At 45.6% G+C, this 18,349-nt stretch overlaps 1 protein-coding gene across 4 annotated transcripts in view; it reads left to right on the top strand.

Moving 5' to 3' along the window:
* Positions 1-18,349, top strand: part of bub1 (BUB1 mitotic checkpoint serine/threonine kinase) — a 75,692-nt gene that overhangs the window by 28,523 nt on the left and 28,820 nt on the right. For 3 of the 4 annotated variants that reach the window (XM_033022026.1, XM_033022024.1, XM_033022023.1), the window contains exons 11-18: positions 49-145; positions 467-554; positions 4,561-4,931; positions 5,487-5,545; positions 7,146-7,265; positions 8,589-8,720; positions 13,416-13,512; positions 13,831-13,918. In XM_033022026.1, coding sequence (XP_032877917.1) covers positions 49-145; positions 467-554; positions 4,561-4,931; positions 5,487-5,545; positions 7,146-7,265; positions 8,589-8,720; positions 13,416-13,512; positions 13,831-13,918 — 1,052 coding nt within the window. The remainder of the gene's footprint in view (positions 1-48; positions 146-466; positions 555-4,560; positions 4,932-5,486; positions 5,546-7,145; positions 7,266-8,588; positions 8,721-13,415; positions 13,513-13,830; positions 13,919-18,349) is intronic. The other variant, XM_033022025.1, reaches the window with a different exon arrangement.

Raw genomic sequence — 18,349 nt, 5'->3', positions numbered from 1 at the left:
GGTGGTTTTTCACATGAATAATATCACTTTCTTTGCTTTTTCTCCAAGATATCCATCAATCCCAGGAACACTTGGGTATGAACGTAGCTCCACCTTCCACCGTGCCATTTTCTATCTTTGAAGATGATGCTGGTGCTGTAAAGAGGTATTGGAAACAATTTCTTAGAATCCTCGTTTGAAAATGTCTCGCTAGTTGGGTTGTTTAAGAAAGAACCGCAGATGCTATAAAAAAAATCGAAGGTAGACAAAAATGCTGGAGGAACTCAGCGGGTGAGGCAGCATCTATGGAGAGAAGAAATAGGCGACGTATCGGGTCAAGACGTGCTGAAGAAGGGTCTCGCACCAAAACGTCGCCTATTTCTTCTCTACATTGATGCTGCTTCACCCGCTGAGTTCCTCTAGCATTTTTGTCTACCTTAGCTAGTTGGGTTTGTGCTTTGTTTAAATTAACATTCTTATGTTACAGCGTACAGAATACTTTGAAGTGTAAAACAATAGATTCAAGACCACTGGGAGAATTATGTGACAGACAAAGCGTGACCAGAAAAGAAAAGGTAAAGATTCTGATTTGTTGCCCAACCAGTTTAAATGTTGGTTCAAATGACATGTTCCCCCAAAGATGGGCTGGAATGCATCTTACTTGATTTAGCTCTACAGTGAGGTTACAATTCAACTGTTCCAACACCAGAGAGAACATGTGTAGGAAGGAACTGCAGATGCTGGTTTAAAAGCTTTTGTTGCATGCCAACCATTCAGCGGAAAGACAATACATGATTACAATCGAGCCATTCGCAGTGTAGACATAGAAACATAGATAATAGGGGCAAGGGTAGGCCATTCGGCCCTTCAAGCCACTACCGCCATTTAATATGATCATGGCTCATCATCTAAAATCAGTACCCCGTTCCTGCTTTTTCCCCATACCACTTGATTCCATTAGAGCTTCCTCTTAGCCCTAAGAGCTAAATCTAACTTTCTTGAAAACATCCAGTGAATTGGCCTCCACTGCCTTCCGTGGCAGAGAATTCCACAGATTCACAACTCTGGGTGAACAAGTTTTTCATCATCTCAGTTCTAAATGGCCTACCCTTTATTCTAAAACTGACCCTTGTTCTGGACTCCCCCAACAGCAGGAACATTTTTCCTGCATCTAGCCTGTCCAATCTTTAAGAATGTTATGTGTTTCTATATGATCCCCTCGCATCCTTCTAAATTACAGTGAATACAAGCCCAGTCGACCCATTCTTTCATCATATCTCAGACCCGCCATCTAGGGAATTAACCTGGTGAACCTACACAATAGCAATAATGTCCTTCCTCAAATTAGGAGACCAAAAACCTGGAGACCAAAGTGTATAAATACATGACAAGGGAATAACGTTTAATGCAAGGTAAAGCCAGTAAAGTCCGATCAAAGATAGTCCAAGGGACACCAATGAGATAGAGAGTAGTTCAGGTCTGCTCTCTAGTTGCAGTAGGATGGTTCAGTTGCATGATAAAGAGCTGGGAAGAAACTCCCTGAATCTGGAGGTGTGTGTTTTACCTGAAGGGAGAGGGGAGAAGAGAGAGTGGCCAAGGTGCGACTTGTCCTTGATTATGCTGCTGGCCTTGCCAAGGCAGAGTGAGCTTTAAATAGAGTCAATGGAAGGGAGGTTTGTTTGCGAGATGGTCTGGGCTGTGTCCACAATCCTCTGCAATTTTTTTCTGTCTTGAATGGGGCTGTTCCCAAACCATGCATCTGTAAATGTTTTTGAGGTTTGTTGGGGACATTCCATACTTCCTAAGCTTTCTGAGGAAGTGGAGACATTGGTGTGCTTTCTTGGTCATTCCTTCAATATGAGTGGTTGAATTTAAAGATTTCAACCATCTCTGCTTCGGCTCCGTCAAGACAAACTGGGGTATGTGTCCCACTTTGTTTCCTGAAGTTGATCTCTTTTATCTTGCTGACATTGAGAGAAAGGTTGTTGTCTTGACACCAGGACACAAAGTTCTCAATCTCCTTCCTGTACTCCGTCTCATCATTATTTGCTATCCGGCCCACAATGGTGGTGTCGTCTGTGAATTTGAACATTGAGTTAGATTTGTACATGGCTGCACAGTCGTGGGTGTAGAAGGAGTAAAGAACGGGGCTGAGAACACATCCTTGCACAGCACCAGTGTTGAGGATTATCGTGGAGGATGATTTGTCCCCCATCCTCACTGATTGGGGTCTGTTGGTCAGGAAGTCGAGGATCCAGTTGCAAAGTTGAGTGCTGGCTCCAAATCCTAGACACCTACAAATGGTTGTCCCTGATCAAAATCACGATGTAACTAATTTGGCTTGCATAATACAAATAGTCTTCCCCACATCCATAGCAAATATATATTCCATATACTGTAGGTGCTATGGAAATGGCCTGAATAGCGGAACCAGCTCTGTTTAATTTTTAACAGCTTTTTGACTGTGAATATTGCTCATTTTTAAATGTTGAAGCCATTTGACAGCTTGTTAGTGTCATCCAGTCACATGGCACAGAAACAAGCCTTTCGGCCCATCCTGTCACTGCCAATCATGGAGCACCCATTTCCACCATTTGGTCTATTGCTTGAATGTGTGGCTTACACTCTCTGTTAAAGTATTTGTGTAGGATTTATGCACAAGGCCTTAACGATCAGTTTGCATCATTTCTTGTTCAGGAAGTTTTCCTTGAGAATGTTTTTAACAATTAGTAGGTAGGTGAGCAGAGTTTGCGGGTGTTGTTATTGTCTCAGAAAGCTGTTAATCTTGCTTTAGTGATAGGATTATATACTGCTATTTGTCAATCATGTTTATATCGTTATTCCCACACAAGGACTCTTGGCCTTCATTTTCCCTGACATAGCGTCCTTATTTATTTTCCTCTTGCCCTTAACTGTACTTGCGTACATTCATACAACAGTTCATACTACAGTAAAAATCAAATCAAAATTCTTGATGGGTGAGCTCAGATTCAGATTCAGATTCAACTTTAATTGTCATTGTCAGTGTACAGTACAGAGACAACGAAATGCAGTTAGCATCTCCCTGGAGAGCGACATAGAATATGATTTCAATAAATAAATCTATTTACATGCATACAGTCAAAGTGTTTTTCCTGTGGGTGGAGTGTCGGGGGGGGGGGGGGGGTTATTGGCAGTCACCGAGGTACATTGTTGAGTAGTGTGACAGCTGCAGGGAAGAAGCTGTTCCTGGACCTGCTGGTCCGGCAACGGAGAGACCTGTAGCGCCTCCTGGATGGTAGGAGGGTAAACAGTCCATGGTTGGGGTGAGAGCAGTCCTTGGCGATGCTGAGCGCCCTTCGCAGACAACGCTTGCTTTGGACAAACTCAATGGAGGGGAGCGAGGAACCGGTGATGCGTTGGGCAATTTTCACCACCCTCTGCAGTGCTTTCCGGTCGGAGACAGAGCAGTTGCCATACCATACTGTGATACAGTTGGTAAGGGTGCTCTCGATGGTGCAGCGGTAGAAGTTCACCAGAATCTGAGGAGACAGATGGACCTTCTTCAGTCTCCTCAGGAAGAAGAGACGCTGGTGAGCCTTGTTGACCAGAGTTGAGGTATCGTGGGTCCAAGAGAGGTCATCAGAGATGTTGACCCCCAGAAACCTGAAGCTGGAAACACGTTCCACCTCCGTCCCGTTAATGTGGATGGGGGTGTGCGTGCCGCCCCTAGACTTCCTGAGCTGGACCTCCTCCCTATAGGCCGACTCATCGTTGTTGCTGATGAGGCCAATCACCATTGTATCATCTGCATACTTGATGATGGTGTTAGTACCATGTACAGGTGTGCAGTCGTAGGTGAAGAGGGAGTAGAGGAGGGGGCTCAGCACACAGCCCTGTGGAACGCCGGTGTTCAGGGTGAGGGTTGAAGAGGTGTGCTTGTCTAACCTAACAGACTGGGGTCTGTTGGTTAGGAAGTCCAGTATCCAGTTGCAGAGGGAGGGGTCGATGCCCAGGTTACCGAGTTTTGTGATCAGTTTAGAGGGTATAATGGTGTTGAATGCTGAGCTGTAATCGATGAACAGCATTCTTACGTAAGTGTATCTGTTGTCGAGGTGGGAGAGGGCGGAGTGAAGTGCCATTGAGATGACATCCTCCATACTCCTGTTCTTGCGGTAGGCAAACTGATAGGGATCCAATGTGGGGGGTAGGCAGCCTTTGAGGTGTGCCAAGACCAGCCTCTCGAAGCACTTGGTGATGATGGGAGTAAGTGCAACTGGGCGGAAGTCGTTGAGGCTTGCCGCAGTGGGTGTTTTTGCACCGGCACGATGGAGCTGTGTCAGCAGAGCAAGAAATAGTTAACATTACATCAGGGACTTTCATCAAAAGACAACTGATGAATTACTTTGACCTGAATCTTCTTTATTCCATACTTGTTTCCTAATCTAAGTATTTTCAACGATTCACTTTTATTTCAGAAGTGGAATTTTGTTGTTGTTTTCTTCCTGCTACCCCAGAAATTTTGCATGATTTTATAAATTACAATAAAGTCGCATTCTAATCAACTACTTTTTGGTCTCTATTTTTCAAATATTTATGCAGACTTCATCCCAAAATACCTTGCAGCTGGTGACTACACCTTCGTCGTTACCCACCAAGACTGAGACACCGTCTTCAGCTGCTGCTACAAAAGGAACAGGCAGAAGGGAAGACTTTGAGGAGAATTCATCATTGGGTGCCTGTGCTAGACCAGTGCGGACTGCAAGTTTCACAGAAGCTGCGCTGCTGCAATGCCAGCATGGTGCCTCACTATTGATGCCAAAGATGGATGATAAGCAGAGATCTCTTGGAAGCCAACCTGCATTCCCAATGTTTGGAGAGCCAGAGAGTAGCATTAATAAGTCACGGACAGAGTTGGAGCCTCCATCCAGATCTCTGGCTATCAATGCAAATGAAAGTAGCAATGAGCAACAGTAAGTATTTTTCATCTAAACAATTCCATACAGCTTTCCGCAAAGGCAAACTTAGCAATTACGCTATTCTGCTTAATTTTTATATATTCACACAGCATGGAAACAGGACCTTCAGCCCAACTTGCCCACACCGACCAACGTGTCCCATCAACGCTAATCCCACTTGCCTGCCTCTAAGAATTATAGTTAAATAACCCATTCGGGTTAATTTTAGTTTCATTTTGTTTTGGTAATTTAGTTGCCGCTTCTGTTGAAGCACATCAAAGCGATAGCCCCACGTTATGATATTAGTTGTGAATTTTAAGTAAAGATCTGGCAGTGTGATGTTTAATTTAGGAAACAACACTGTTCATCATACACTGACAGTAGAAAATTACCAAATTTCAGTGTTGTAAAGACCCACTGAATCTGCCCCAAGCTTTGTATAAAACTACCCTGTAACAACACAGCTTATGAAGTAAACAAAAATGGATGAACTTTTGTGTGGTTCGGACACCAAATACTGTTTAAATAAAATGTGTTTGTACAACAGACAACTTTTAATTCTTTTCCTAGGCTTATGAATGAGAGCGGCAACAGTTCTAGAATGGGTTCCTTCTCAAGGCCAAAAGAGGGTAAATATCAATCATTATATTTGGCAATCGTGTGGAAGAACATTTCATGGTTATTGGAGAACAATTTTAACTGGTTATACCACACCACCAAAACAGCATTCACTGAATGTTCACAAAATACTCCCAAATTAGATTTAAATGAAATGTTTATAGTTTAAAAACCAAAATGAATAGTCAGAAGAGCAAATGCACTGATATTTATTCATAGTCTGAACGTCACCTATTCCTTCGCTCCATAGATGTTGCCTCACCCGTTGAGCTTCTCCAGCATTTTTGTCTACCTTTGATTTTTCCAGCATCTGCAGCTCCTTAACCATTTATTCATAGTTCATAATTTCCTAGTTGCAACTTAAAAAAAAAAAAGGGAAACCTTTTTCTGCTTGTGGTTTATAGTTTATCACACTAGCTTGGAAGCATTGTATCTTCCAGTTCTCTCCACCCCCCCCCCCCCCCCCCCCCCCCCCATTAGAATGTATTTCATGGGCTGATGGTTGTAATCAGATTCCCATTTGGAATCCCTTTATCCTGGAAGTTGCTGTTTCACTACCAACATTCCTTCCTATTCCTTTGGTGATTTTAGGTCATTGTTACTCTCTCCTCCATATTATTGTTACCTCGCAGCATTTCAACTTTTCCCAACTCTCCTGCCTCCGATCAAGGATTTCTCCCTTGTAATTTCCTACCCTTCCACCCACACCTTTTTTAGATTTGTACTTTAGAGTTTTATAGATACAGTGTAGAAACAGACTCTTCGGCCCATCGAGTCTGCGCTGACCAGCGATCACCCCGTGCACTATCACCATCCTACACACTAGGGGCAATTTCGAATTTTACCTCAGCCAATTAACCAACAAACCAATACGTCTTTGGAGTGTGGGAGGAAACCGGAGCACCCAGGGAAAACCCACGTGATCACGGGGAGAACGTAGAAACTCCATGCAGACAGCACCCAAGATCAGGATCGAACCTGGGTGTCTAGTGTTGTAAGGCGGCAACTCTACTGCTGAGCCACTGTGCCACCCCCATTCTGTTTCTTAAAATCTGTCTTCCCCAGCTCATTGGATAGTTTTTGGGACAACTTCCCGTCTCTGAATTAAATGATGTTCATAGCACCTGCTAATTTGCTTCAGATGGTCAATATTTGTGACAGTAATTATAGCAAGTGACTCCTGCTTGTAGAGAGACAACCCATATTCTGTTCAGTCTAACAAAGGGTCTCCCGTCCCTTCTCTCCGGAGGCGCTGCCTGTCCCACTGAGTTACTCCAGCATTTTGTGTCTATCTCCGGTGTAACCCAGCATCTGCAGTTCCTTCCTATACACCTTGTCCTGCTTTGGTTAGGTGTCCACTCTACTGCTTGCTCTACTCCTTTATTCAGTGTGATTCCATGAATGGGTTTTTATCTCCTTGTAGCCTGTTATTCATTTTGCATCAAACGTGTTTTTGAACACCTGATTAGAAAGGTTTAAGGCTGTCCAACATTTTTTGATTTTATCTTGTGTTACTTTTTGAAATATTCCTCTTGACTTTGTAAAGTTTTATGTATGCAATGGAGTATTACAAATATTTAATTATTTGTTTTAAATTGTGACTGTTTGCAGGAAATGTTTTGGGAATAACCATGAATTTATCTCGCACTCCAAACTCCTCTTTTGGCATGGTTCAACCTACTCCATCTAAAGTCCTCCCCTCACCTACTGTTTGTACTAAAGAAGCTTTTGGTAAGACAGTCATTTCAGTTCATGTTGACATCATTTTACTTTTGCAAATAGAAAGTTGTGCTTTCAGAACTGCATCCCGAATGGATAAAGTTGTGATTTGACTGGATAAATTGTAAATCCACAGCCAATTTAAGATGTTTGAAAACTGAGGCTAGAAATTGGTTATGGATGTTAATCCTGAGAATAAAGGTAGACAAAATGTTGGACTAACTCAGCGGGACAGGCAGCATCTCTGGAGAAAAGGAATGAGTGACGATTTGGGGTCGAGACGCTTCAGACTGAAGAAGGGTTTCAACCCGAAACATGATCCATTCCTTCTCTCCAGAGATGCTGCCTGTTCCGCTTATTATTCCAGTGTTTTGTGTTTACCTTGGTTTAAACCAGCATCTGCAATTCTTTCCTACATGTAATGCCGAGTTGTGTTACCCAATCAATTCGCTATAAACATTCCAAGCTGAACTCATAGAACCTTACCAGCTCGGAAACCGGCTAATCAGCCCAACTCATCCCTGCCGACTAACATGCCTCATCTCCGCTCATCCCACCTGTCCACGTTTGGTCCATATCCCTCTACACCTGTCCTATCCATGTAGCTGTCCGAAGTTGGTGACATTGCTTATTTTCAGACACTGCAGTCGACATCAAATAGTGCTTGTTTTGCACTGTCGCCCAATAACATTTCAGTGCTGTTGGCAAAGTTATCCAGTTGGGTGCATGTTTTTTGCAGTTTTCGATATTTGAAATGGGCTTCACCTTTTCGGACAAGCTCCATTTAACATTTGATAAGTTAATTTAAAAAATCCAATTAGTGAACATTCATTATTGATAGATGAAAAAACACTTTCAACTTTCAGTTTGAAAATGTGACAAAGAAAGCAATCCTTACAAATCAGAAGGCTGAATCTCAAAGAATCCAGTTTGGGATATTTAAGGATCTCAAGGGCAATGTAAATAATTGTATTTCACCTGAGCATGTAGTTTTTGTACAAGTTTTAATTTGGCAATTGTGACAGTTTTGGTGGAAACGTTTTGAACTATTGTTTACATGTTCATTGTAAAACACTAAGATATTTCAGACCAGTTTAGTTTAGAGTTACAGCGCGGAAAAAGGCCCTTCGACCCATCGAGTCCGTGCCGACAGCGATTCCCCCACATATGAACATTACCTACATACACTAATAAACCGAAACCAAGCAGATAACATCCATTGCCCTAACCCCACCAATCAACTTGCTGAAGTGTTTTAATTAGAAATTCAGTTTGGTGTGATTAACAGTCATGCTCTAACACACCAGGGAGTAAAGGTTTGTTTTTTTGCTGCAGATGTTATAATGCACATGTTTCAAACGCCAGTAATCCCTGAATTAGCTCAAGTGAATGAGAATGGCGGTGCTTCTGAAGATGATCAAATGCAGGTACAAGAGGGAGATTCCACAACATATTGTGAACGGAATGGTAAGTCAGAATGAATTTCTCTCTGAATTTATTTTCATCATTCCAGCTATTTGAATTTGCCTGATTTCTTGGCTTGTGTTCTTTGATGGACTGCACTCTAAATTTTAAGATCAATTGTGATTTTGAACTAATTTATATTTGTTTGTCCCAATGATGAATTCCATTGAATTACTGTAATTGATGTAACACTAATGAATTTTACAAAGGTGAGTTTTCCCCATTTAAAATGAGTACTATTATCTCCTGGGTTCTAGTTTAGTGATGTGTGATAGAGTTCTGGTTAAAAGTTGTTTAGTGTCTTCGAGTCATACAGCACGGAAACAGGCCCTTCAGTCCAACTTACCCCTGCCGATCAACATGCCCTATTACACTAGTCCCACATGCCTGCATTTGGCCCATATCCTTCTAATCCTTTACTCTCCAAATAACATTTGAATAGGTGCCTGGATAGGGAAGGTTTGGAGGGAAGATGGGAGTAGCTTAAATGGAGCATCATGGTCAGTATGGACAGTTTTCTACCTGGGTTTAAAATTTTTAAATTATATCTGCCCCAAATATCTTCTCTGGCAGCTCGTGCCATATACCCACCACCCTCTGTGTTGAAAAGGTTATTAAAATGTTCTCCCTCTCACCTTAAACCCATTTCCTCAGGTTCTTGATGCCCCTACTCTGAGTAAAAGACTGTGCATTCGCCTATCTATTCCCCTCATGATCTTATACACTTCTAAGATCACCCCTCATCCTCTGCGGTATTGTTATGGAGGTCATAAATGATAGGCCCATTTGGCCCATCAAGTCTACTCTGCCTTTCAATCGTATCCCTCTCTACCCCATTCTCCTGCACTCTCCACATAACCTCTTACACCTGTACTAATCAAGATTCTATCTATCTCTGCCTTAAAAATATCCACTGACTTGGTCTCCACAGCCTTTTGTGGCAAAGAATTCCACAGTTTCACCACCCTCTGACTAAAGACCTTTGTCCTCATCTCCTTCCTAAAAGAAGGTCCTTTAATTCTGAGACATCCTTCCTCTAGTCCTAGACCCACTTGTGGAAACATCCTCTCCATATCCACTCTATCCAAGCCTTTCACTATTCTAGATTTCAATGTGGTCCCCCCTCATACTTCTAAACTCCAACGAGTACAGGCCCAGTGCTGACAAGCGCTCATCATAGATTAACCTACTCATTCCTGGGATCATTTTTGTAAATCTCCTCTGGACCCTCTCCAGAGACAACACATCCTTCCTCAGATATGGTGCCCAAAATTGCTTACAATATTCCAAAAGTGGCCTTGCCAGCACCTCATAGATCCTCAGCATTGCATCCCTGTTTTTGTATACAAGCCCTCTTCGAATAAATACTAGCATTGAGTTTGTTTTTGCTAGCTGTATGAGATCATGTGAGGAATAGATAGGGTAAATATGCTGAGTCTTTTACCCGACTAGAGGAATAAAGAAAGAGGACATAGGTTTAAAATGAAGGGGTGAAAGATTTAAAGGGAAGCAGTGATAGAGGGGTAATTTTTTTATACACGTATATGGACGAGCTGTCGGAGGAGGTAGTTGATACAGGTTTAAAAAAATATTTGGATAAGTGCATGGCTAGGAAAGGTTTAAAGATATGGGCTAAATGCAGGCAGGTGGGACGTTTATTTGGGGCATGTTGGTCGGTGTGGGCAAGTTGGGCCAAAGGGCTTGTTTCCATGTTGTATGACTATTTAACATGCTTCTGTTTCAAAATGCATCCTTCATTTTAGTGATATATATATCTATATGTATGTGCGTGTGTGTTTGTTTGTTCGTGTATAATCGCATCTTCTCAAAAAAACGACTCGCTAACGGTAAAAAATTTACATATTCCGGTAGACATTTTTCCCCTGGAGTCCGAAAACGCCTTATCTGAAAATTTCATGCTCTATTTCTCGAGTTATTAATAAAAATGTTCAAAAATACTTTTGAACAATTTAAAATGGTTTTTACTTTAAAATCATTCCTCACAGCTTCCAACACACTTTGATACAAAGTTGCAAGGCAAGAACACTGGCAGGAACACTGAACTTTTCAGCTCAATGGCATCTCACAGCAAAGATTATAGAGGGATCTTTGTCTCACAGCATGTGCACCTGACATTTGCAACAATGTTGCCATCACAGCTCCTGGCAGGACAGGAGGGGGAGGGTCAATTGGTATTGCAATTGGGGATTGGGATGGGGTTTTTTCAACTCCAGTGCTGGGGGAGGCTCCCGACCTATGATCTTTGCTTAGGAGTGCTCAAAACTTACCTTTGGCAACGGGTTGAGTTGGAGGACCAAGCCTCCCGTGGGGGATACGGGTAAGGGACGGGTGTGTTGGGGGAGCAGATCCAACAGGTCTGCACTTGGTCGAGAGATAAATAAAAATCAAGGCTTCTTGCCTAATCTACTACAGCAATCACACATGTCAGGCTTGATGGGGGGAAGGCAGGAGAATGGGGTTGAGAGGGGAAAGTAGTTCGGCCATGGTTGAATAGCCGAGTAGACAATGGGATGATGGCCTAATACTGCTATCGCTCATGAACTTATGAACATCCATAGATGTTCAATAAAGCTCCATAGATGCTGCCTCACCCACTGAGTTTCTCCAGCACTTTGGTCTACCTTAGATTTTCCAGCATCTGCAGTTCTTTCTTGAACAACTTATGAACATCACTGGATGCAACAGACAGTAGGGTCAGTAGGTCACGAGTTCAATGGGTTCGGCAGCAGATTAATGGTATTGTCTGGGTTAGATCTTGAGTTCACAGATCAGTTCAACACGGGCTGATATTTCTTGTTTTCAGCGATTCCTTCAAATTCAAGTTGTTTTGAATGAGACCTAAACCTAGGCCTTGTCCACCAACCCTTTCATGTTCTGGCTTTTATGCAGAATTATGTGGAGACGTCAGGAAATTGGGGTATGAAAGAAACCCTCAGGGAATAATAGACAATAGGTGCAGGAGAAGGACATTCGGCCCTTCGAGCCAGCACTGCCATTCAATGTGATCAACCCAATCAGTACCCCGTTCCTGCCTTCTCCGCATATCCCCTGACTCTTTAAGAGCCCTATCTAACTCTCTCTTGAAAGTATCCAGAGAACAGGCCTCCACCGCCCTCTGAGGCAGTGAATTCCACAGATTCACAACTCTCTGCGTGAAAAAGTGTTTCCTCGTCTCCGTTCTAAATGGCTTTCCCCTTAAACTGTGGCCCCTGGTTCTGGACTCCCCCAACATCCGGAACATGTTTCCTGCCTCTAGCGTGTCCAAAACCTTAATCTTATATGTTTCAATAAGATACCCTCTCATCCTTTTAAACTCCAGAGTATACAAGCCCAGCCGCTCCATTCTCTCAGCATATGACAGTCCCGCCATCCTGGGAATTAACTTTGTAAACCTACGCTGCACTCCCTCAATAGCAAGAATGTCCTTCCTCAAATTAGAGGACCAAAACTGCACACAATACTCCAGGTGTGGTCTCACTAGGGCCCTGTACAACTGCAGAAGGACCTCTTTGCTCCTATACTGAATTCCTCTTGTTATGAAGGCTAACATCCCATTCGCTTTCTTCACTGCCTGCTATACCTGTTTACTTTAATTGACTGATGAACAAGGATCCCAGCTACAAAGACAGATGTGTACAGCAATTCGTTCTTCCCCCGCACAATTAAAGCATGGAATAATCTCCACCCAACTATAGTTACCCAACCAGATGCAACTAAATTTAAAGTAGCTCTTTCTTCCCAATAACCCTTTCTGGCTTAAGCCCTCCCTTCACCACCTCCAGTTTAAATTCCATTCGGAATATTTTGGAGGACCAAGAAACCAAGAAGGATCCCCAGATCCCGTTGTACTTCCCCTCTTCCCAACTTGACACCATTTAGATAATAATCTGATATTCCTGTTTTTGCTACCAAAGTGGACAACCTCACATTTATCCACATATAACTGCATCTGCCATGCATCTGCCCACTCACCCAACCTGTCCAAGTCGCCCTGCATTCTCATAGCATCCTCCTCACAGTTCACACTGCCACCCAGCTTTGTGTCATCTTCAAATTTGCTAATGTTACTTTGAATCCCTTCATCTAAATCATTGATGTATATTGTAAATAGCTGCGGTCCCAGCACCGAGCCTTGCGGTACCCCACTAGTCACTGCCTACCATTCTGAAAGGGACCCGTTAATCCCTACTCTTTGTTTCCTGTCTGCCAACCAATTCTCAATCCATGTCAGCACTCTACACCCAATAACACGTGCCCTAATTCTGCCCACTAATCGCCTATGTGGGACCTTATCAAATGCTTTCTGAAAGTCCCGGTACACAACATCCACTGGCTCTCCCTTGTCCATTTTCCTAGTTACATCCTCAAAAAATTCTAGAAGATTAGTCAAGCATGATTTCCCCTTCGTAAATCCATGCTGACTCGGACTGATCCTGTTACTGCTATCCAAATGTGCGGCTACATCATCTTTTATACTCCCCGTTCATTAGTGAGAGCCCTGCTTGGTGCTTTCTCACCAGTCTGGAGCACTGTGGAATGTTTTGTGTTATTTATCTTTGAATCTGTCACATTTTACTATTACTGTGTCTTTTTCCTTCAGCTAAAATTCAGAACTTGACAGTGATGTCTGGTGGTTTTTCACATGAATAATATCACTTTCTTTGCTTTTTCTCCAAGATATCCATCAATCCATGGAAAACTTGGGTATGAACGTAGCCCCACCTTCCACGGTGCCATTTTCTATCTTTGAAGATGATGCTGGTGCTGTAAAGAGGTATTGGAAACAACATCTTAGAATCCTCGTTTGAAAATGTCTCGCTAGTTGGGTTGTTTACGAAAGAACTGCAGAAGCTGGAAAAATCGAAGGTAGATTAAAATGCTGAAGAAACTTAGCGGGTGAGGCAGCATCTATGGAGAGAAGAAATAGGCGACGTTTTGGGTCAAGACGTGCTGAAGAAGGGTCTCGACCCGAAACGTCGCCTATTTCTTCTCTCCATTGATGCTGCTTCACCCGCTGAGTTCCTCCAGCATTTTTGTCTACCTTAGCTAGTTGGGTTTGTGCTTTGTTTAAATTAACATTCTTATGTTGCAGCGTACAGAATACTTTGATGTGTAAAACAATAGATTCAAGACCACTGGGAGAATTATGTGACAGACAAAGCGTGACCAGAAAAGAAAAGGTAAAGATTCTGATTTGTTGCCCAACCAGTTTAAATGTTGGTTCAAATGAAATGTTCCCCCAAAGATGGGCTGGAATGCATCTTACTTGATTTAGCTCTACAATGAGGTTACAATTCAACTGTTCCAACAGCAGAGAGAACATGTGTTAGAAGGAACTGCAGATGCTGGTTTAAACTGAAGGTAGACACAAAAAGCTGGAGTAACTCAGCAGAACAGGCAGCAACTTTGGAGAGATAGAATGGGTGACATTTCGGATTGAGGCCCTTCTTCAGAAGGGTCTCGACTCGACAAATCACCCATTCCTTCGCTCCAGAGATGCTGCCGGTCCCACTGAGTTCAGTCTACCTACAGCAGAAAGAACATTACTGCTAACTGAGCCAAACATGACATAGTGCCAGAGCTGGTCGAACTGCTGCCTCGCAGTGTCCGGCACCTATGTCTACTTTATATAGTTTGGTTTAGAGATACAGAATGAAAACGGGTCCACGCTGACCAGTATCGCCCGTTCACACGAGTTCTACCTTATCCCACTTTCTCATCAACTCTCTATACATTAGGGGCAATGTTAGAGGCCAATTAACCTACAAACCCACATATCTTTGGGATGTGGGAAGAGACCGAGCAGCCAGAGGAACCCCACAAGCTCAAGGGAAAATGCAAGCTCCACACAGACACAATACTGACATCAGATGCTGCTAGTGGAGTGTACGATTGTTCTCCCTGTGGCTGTGTGGATGCACATTATCCTCCCACATCCCAAAGACGGGCGATGTGTGGCATAATTGGCCATATTAAGTTGTTCCTGGCATATGAGCGGCTGATAAATTCGGGGAGGAGTCGATCTGAACACGGGGAGATTTAAAAAAAAATCCGATGTAGGATTATTGCAAACAAGTTGCTGATGGTTGGCGTGGACTTAGTGGGTCGAAGGGCCTGTTTCCTAGCTGTCACTTCCATTTATGAAGTGCAAGAGAGGAAATTAATTTTAATGATACAAAATACTGGAGTAGCTCAGCGGGTCTGGCACTTCTCAACCCGAAACATCACCTATCCATGTTCTCCAGGAATGCTGCCTGACCCATTGAGTTACTCCAGCACTCTGCATCATTTTGTATATTAACCAGCAACTGCAGTTCTTATGTTTCAGAGATTACATGAAAATTATTTCAAGGGTTCCGCAAGGGTAAAAAGGTTGAGAAATGCAAGTATAGACCAAATATTGGATGCATCTTGGTCATGGATGCTTGAACATCACCTGAATAATTCTGTTTAAGTCACTCATAAATTGTAAAGAGCTTCAATAACGCACTGTTGTCTTTACTACTTTCATTAGTAACTCACAAACAATACTGCATTAGCTGTACGTGGTCCGTCACACGAGCTAGAGAGAGATCAAGGGGTGGGGAGGTTACATTTATACTTGTGATATAGGGAGTGGTTAGTAGTGGTGAGGTCACTATGTTAAAGGAACATCTACATCCTTTCCCTTGGAAACAAACAATACAGTAGTGACATAGCGACCACGTCTCATGCGCTACGAGCAGGTAGGCAAACAGTTAAACAAGCAGAGGAGCATACAGCTAAGCAAATTCACCATAACGGACAGGCGGCTTAACCAGTCGGCCTGACCGGGTCCGCAGCTCGCCATCTCCTCCCTCTGCAGGAAGAGCAGTAGCTGGAGCGGTGGAAGGAGCCGGGGAACCCGGAGGAGAAAGAGCCGGCGGAGGCAGAGGCGGGGACATAGTGGTGGAATCGGGTGGACGGGCAGGCGAGCCAGGGGAAGCAGGCGGCGAGTGAGGCTGAAAGAGCTGAGAAGGCAGGGACCGAGGCATTCGCGGGGCGGCAGGCAGTGTTTCGTTCAGGGGAGGGGAGAAAGGGACGGCAGGCGGCGGAGGAGGCTCGTTGACAGGCCGAAGATGTTGGCGGGTCCGCCGGTAAATGGTGCCGTCGTGGTTGACCAGGTAGGATCGTGGCGATCCCGCATCACCGACAACGGTGGCAAGCTTTGAGGGACCTGAGGGGGACTGCATCCGGGCGACTTGGCCGAGGAACAGACGCGGAAGGGGGCGGCAGGACTGGTCGTGGGAGCGCTTCTGCACTTCGTGCTTGTGAGCAATGCGCTCCTGGACAGCAGCAGGCTTGAGGGGAGAGGGCACGAGGGACCGCTGGGTCACAGGGAGCGGAGGTCTCGTAGTGCGAGACATCAGCCGTTTGGCCGGCGAGCCCAGGGCAGTGTCGCGGGAGATGTTACGGATATTAAGAAGGGCTAAGTAAAAATCGGATTCGGACAGTCTACAATGTTCCAGCAAGTCCTTGGCACTGCAGACAGCGCGCTCCGCCAGGCCGTTACTCTGCGGGTACTCTGGACTGCTGGTGTAATGACGAAAGTTCCAGCTGGCAGCGAATCCCCGGAACTCGGCACTGGTGAACTGGCTGCCGTTGTCAGATTGGAGGGTCGCCGGGGAGCCGAAGGTTGCGAAGTGGCGGCGCAGCTTGCCAATGACGGCCGAAGAGGAGAGGGAGTGCAGCTGATCAACTTCGAACCAGCTGGAATAAGAATCAACAAGGACCTGAACCTGGCGATCAAACGCCCGCACTACCCTATGCGAACTGTAGAGGACGTCGCTGCACAGGTCGGTCCGGCCACTGTCTTTTCTGTCCTCGACGCCAAGAGCTCGTTCTGGCAGATACCGCTGGACGAGCGATCCTCCTACCTGACCACCTTCAGCACGCCTTTTGGACGTTTCCCTTTCCTCCGCATGCCATTCGGGATCAACTCCGCCAGCGAGGTGTTCCAGCGGACCATGGAGCAGCTGTTTGCCGGTCTGCCGTGTGCCATAATCGTGGACGACATCCTGGTCTACGGGAAGGACGTAGCCGAGCATGACCTCCACCTCCGCCAGGTCCTCGACCGGGCTCGTGATATAAACCTCAAGCTCAACCCCAAGAAGTGCCGTTTCCGCGTCCCGGAGGTCACGTACGTGGGGCACGTTTTCACTGCCTCGGGTCTGAAGCCCGACCCGCAGAAAACGGCTGCCGTCTCCAGCATGTCATCGCCCACCGACGTGCCCAGCCTGCAGCGTTTCCTGGGCATGGTTAATTACCTGGGGAAGTTCATCCCCGACCTCAGCGAAATGATCGCGCCTTTGAGGGAACTGACCAAGAAGGACGTCGCCTGGGTTTGGTTCCCGCACCATCAGTCGGCTTTCGAAGCCCTGAAGTCCCAGTTGGTCCGAGCACCAACTCTCAAATTTTTAGACCTGAAGCGCCCCATCGTCCTCACTTGCGATGCCTCGAAGTTCGGCCTCGGTGCCGCCTGCCTGCAGCTCTACGACAAGCTGCAGCTACCCGTCTCCTACGCTTCCCGCACCATGACCTCTGCTGAGCAGCGTTATGCTCAGATCGAGAAGGAGCTCCTTGCCGTGGTGTTTGCCTGCTCGAAGTTCAAGGATTACATCCTAGGCAACAACTTCGTTATCGAGACTGACCACCAGCCGCTGGTCACCATCCTGAACAAGCCGATACACGCCGCATCATCCCGCCTGCAGCGTATGATGCTGCAGCTCCAACGCTTCACCTTCCAAATTGTGTACCGCAAAGGCAAGGACATGTTTGTGGCCGATACGCTGTCCCGTGCACCCCTGCTATCCACTGCCCAACACCCATACGAGTCGTCCGACCTGATGGTGCTTAACCTTAACATTGTGCCTTCTCAGCAGATGCAATCCCTGGTCAAGCACATTGCCCTGGATCCTGCCCTGCAGCAGCTTGCCGACGTCATCAGGCAGGGCTGGCCTGACCGTCGTTCATCTCTACCTGCCGGTGCTGAACCGTACTTCCTGGTCCGCGATGAGCTTGTCCTGCACGACGGCGTGGTGGTGAAGGGACACAAGGTGGTCGTGCCCGCTGCGCTGCACGCTCACTATTTCGAATCCGCCCACCGCGGTCATCCTGGGGCCGAAGCCACTCTGTCACACGCCCAGAGTCAATTCTACTGGCCCGGCATGGCCGAAGACATCCGGGACAGGGTCTCCGCCTGCGCTACCTGCAATAGCCTCGCTCCCCGTCCGCAACGCCAGCCACTTCTGCAACAGCCTGCCCCTGAACTTCCATGGATGGCCCTCACCACTGACATTTTCGAGTGGCGTGGCAAGCACTTTCTGGTCCTTGTTGATTCTTATTCCAGCTGGTTCGAAGTTGATCAGCTGCACTCCCTTTCCTCTTCGGCCGTCATTGGCAAGCTGCGCCGCCACTTCGCAACCTTCACGATCCTACCTGGTCAACCACGACGGCACCATTTACCGGCGGACCCGCCAACATCAAAGTCGCGTCTAAAGACATCCCAACGGTGGGCAATGTCCGAGTCGAAGACAAGAGGATCTGGTTTGCGGCACGAGGTAGCCATGGCACGGGAGATAGAAAAGGAATAG

The sequence above is a fragment of the Amblyraja radiata genome, chromosome 5, assembly GCF_010909765.2.
Source record: "Amblyraja radiata isolate CabotCenter1 chromosome 5, sAmbRad1.1.pri, whole genome shotgun sequence".
NCBI lineage: Eukaryota > Metazoa > Chordata > Chondrichthyes > Rajiformes > Rajidae > Amblyraja > Amblyraja radiata.
This window is presented reverse-complemented; position numbering and strand designations above follow the sequence as displayed.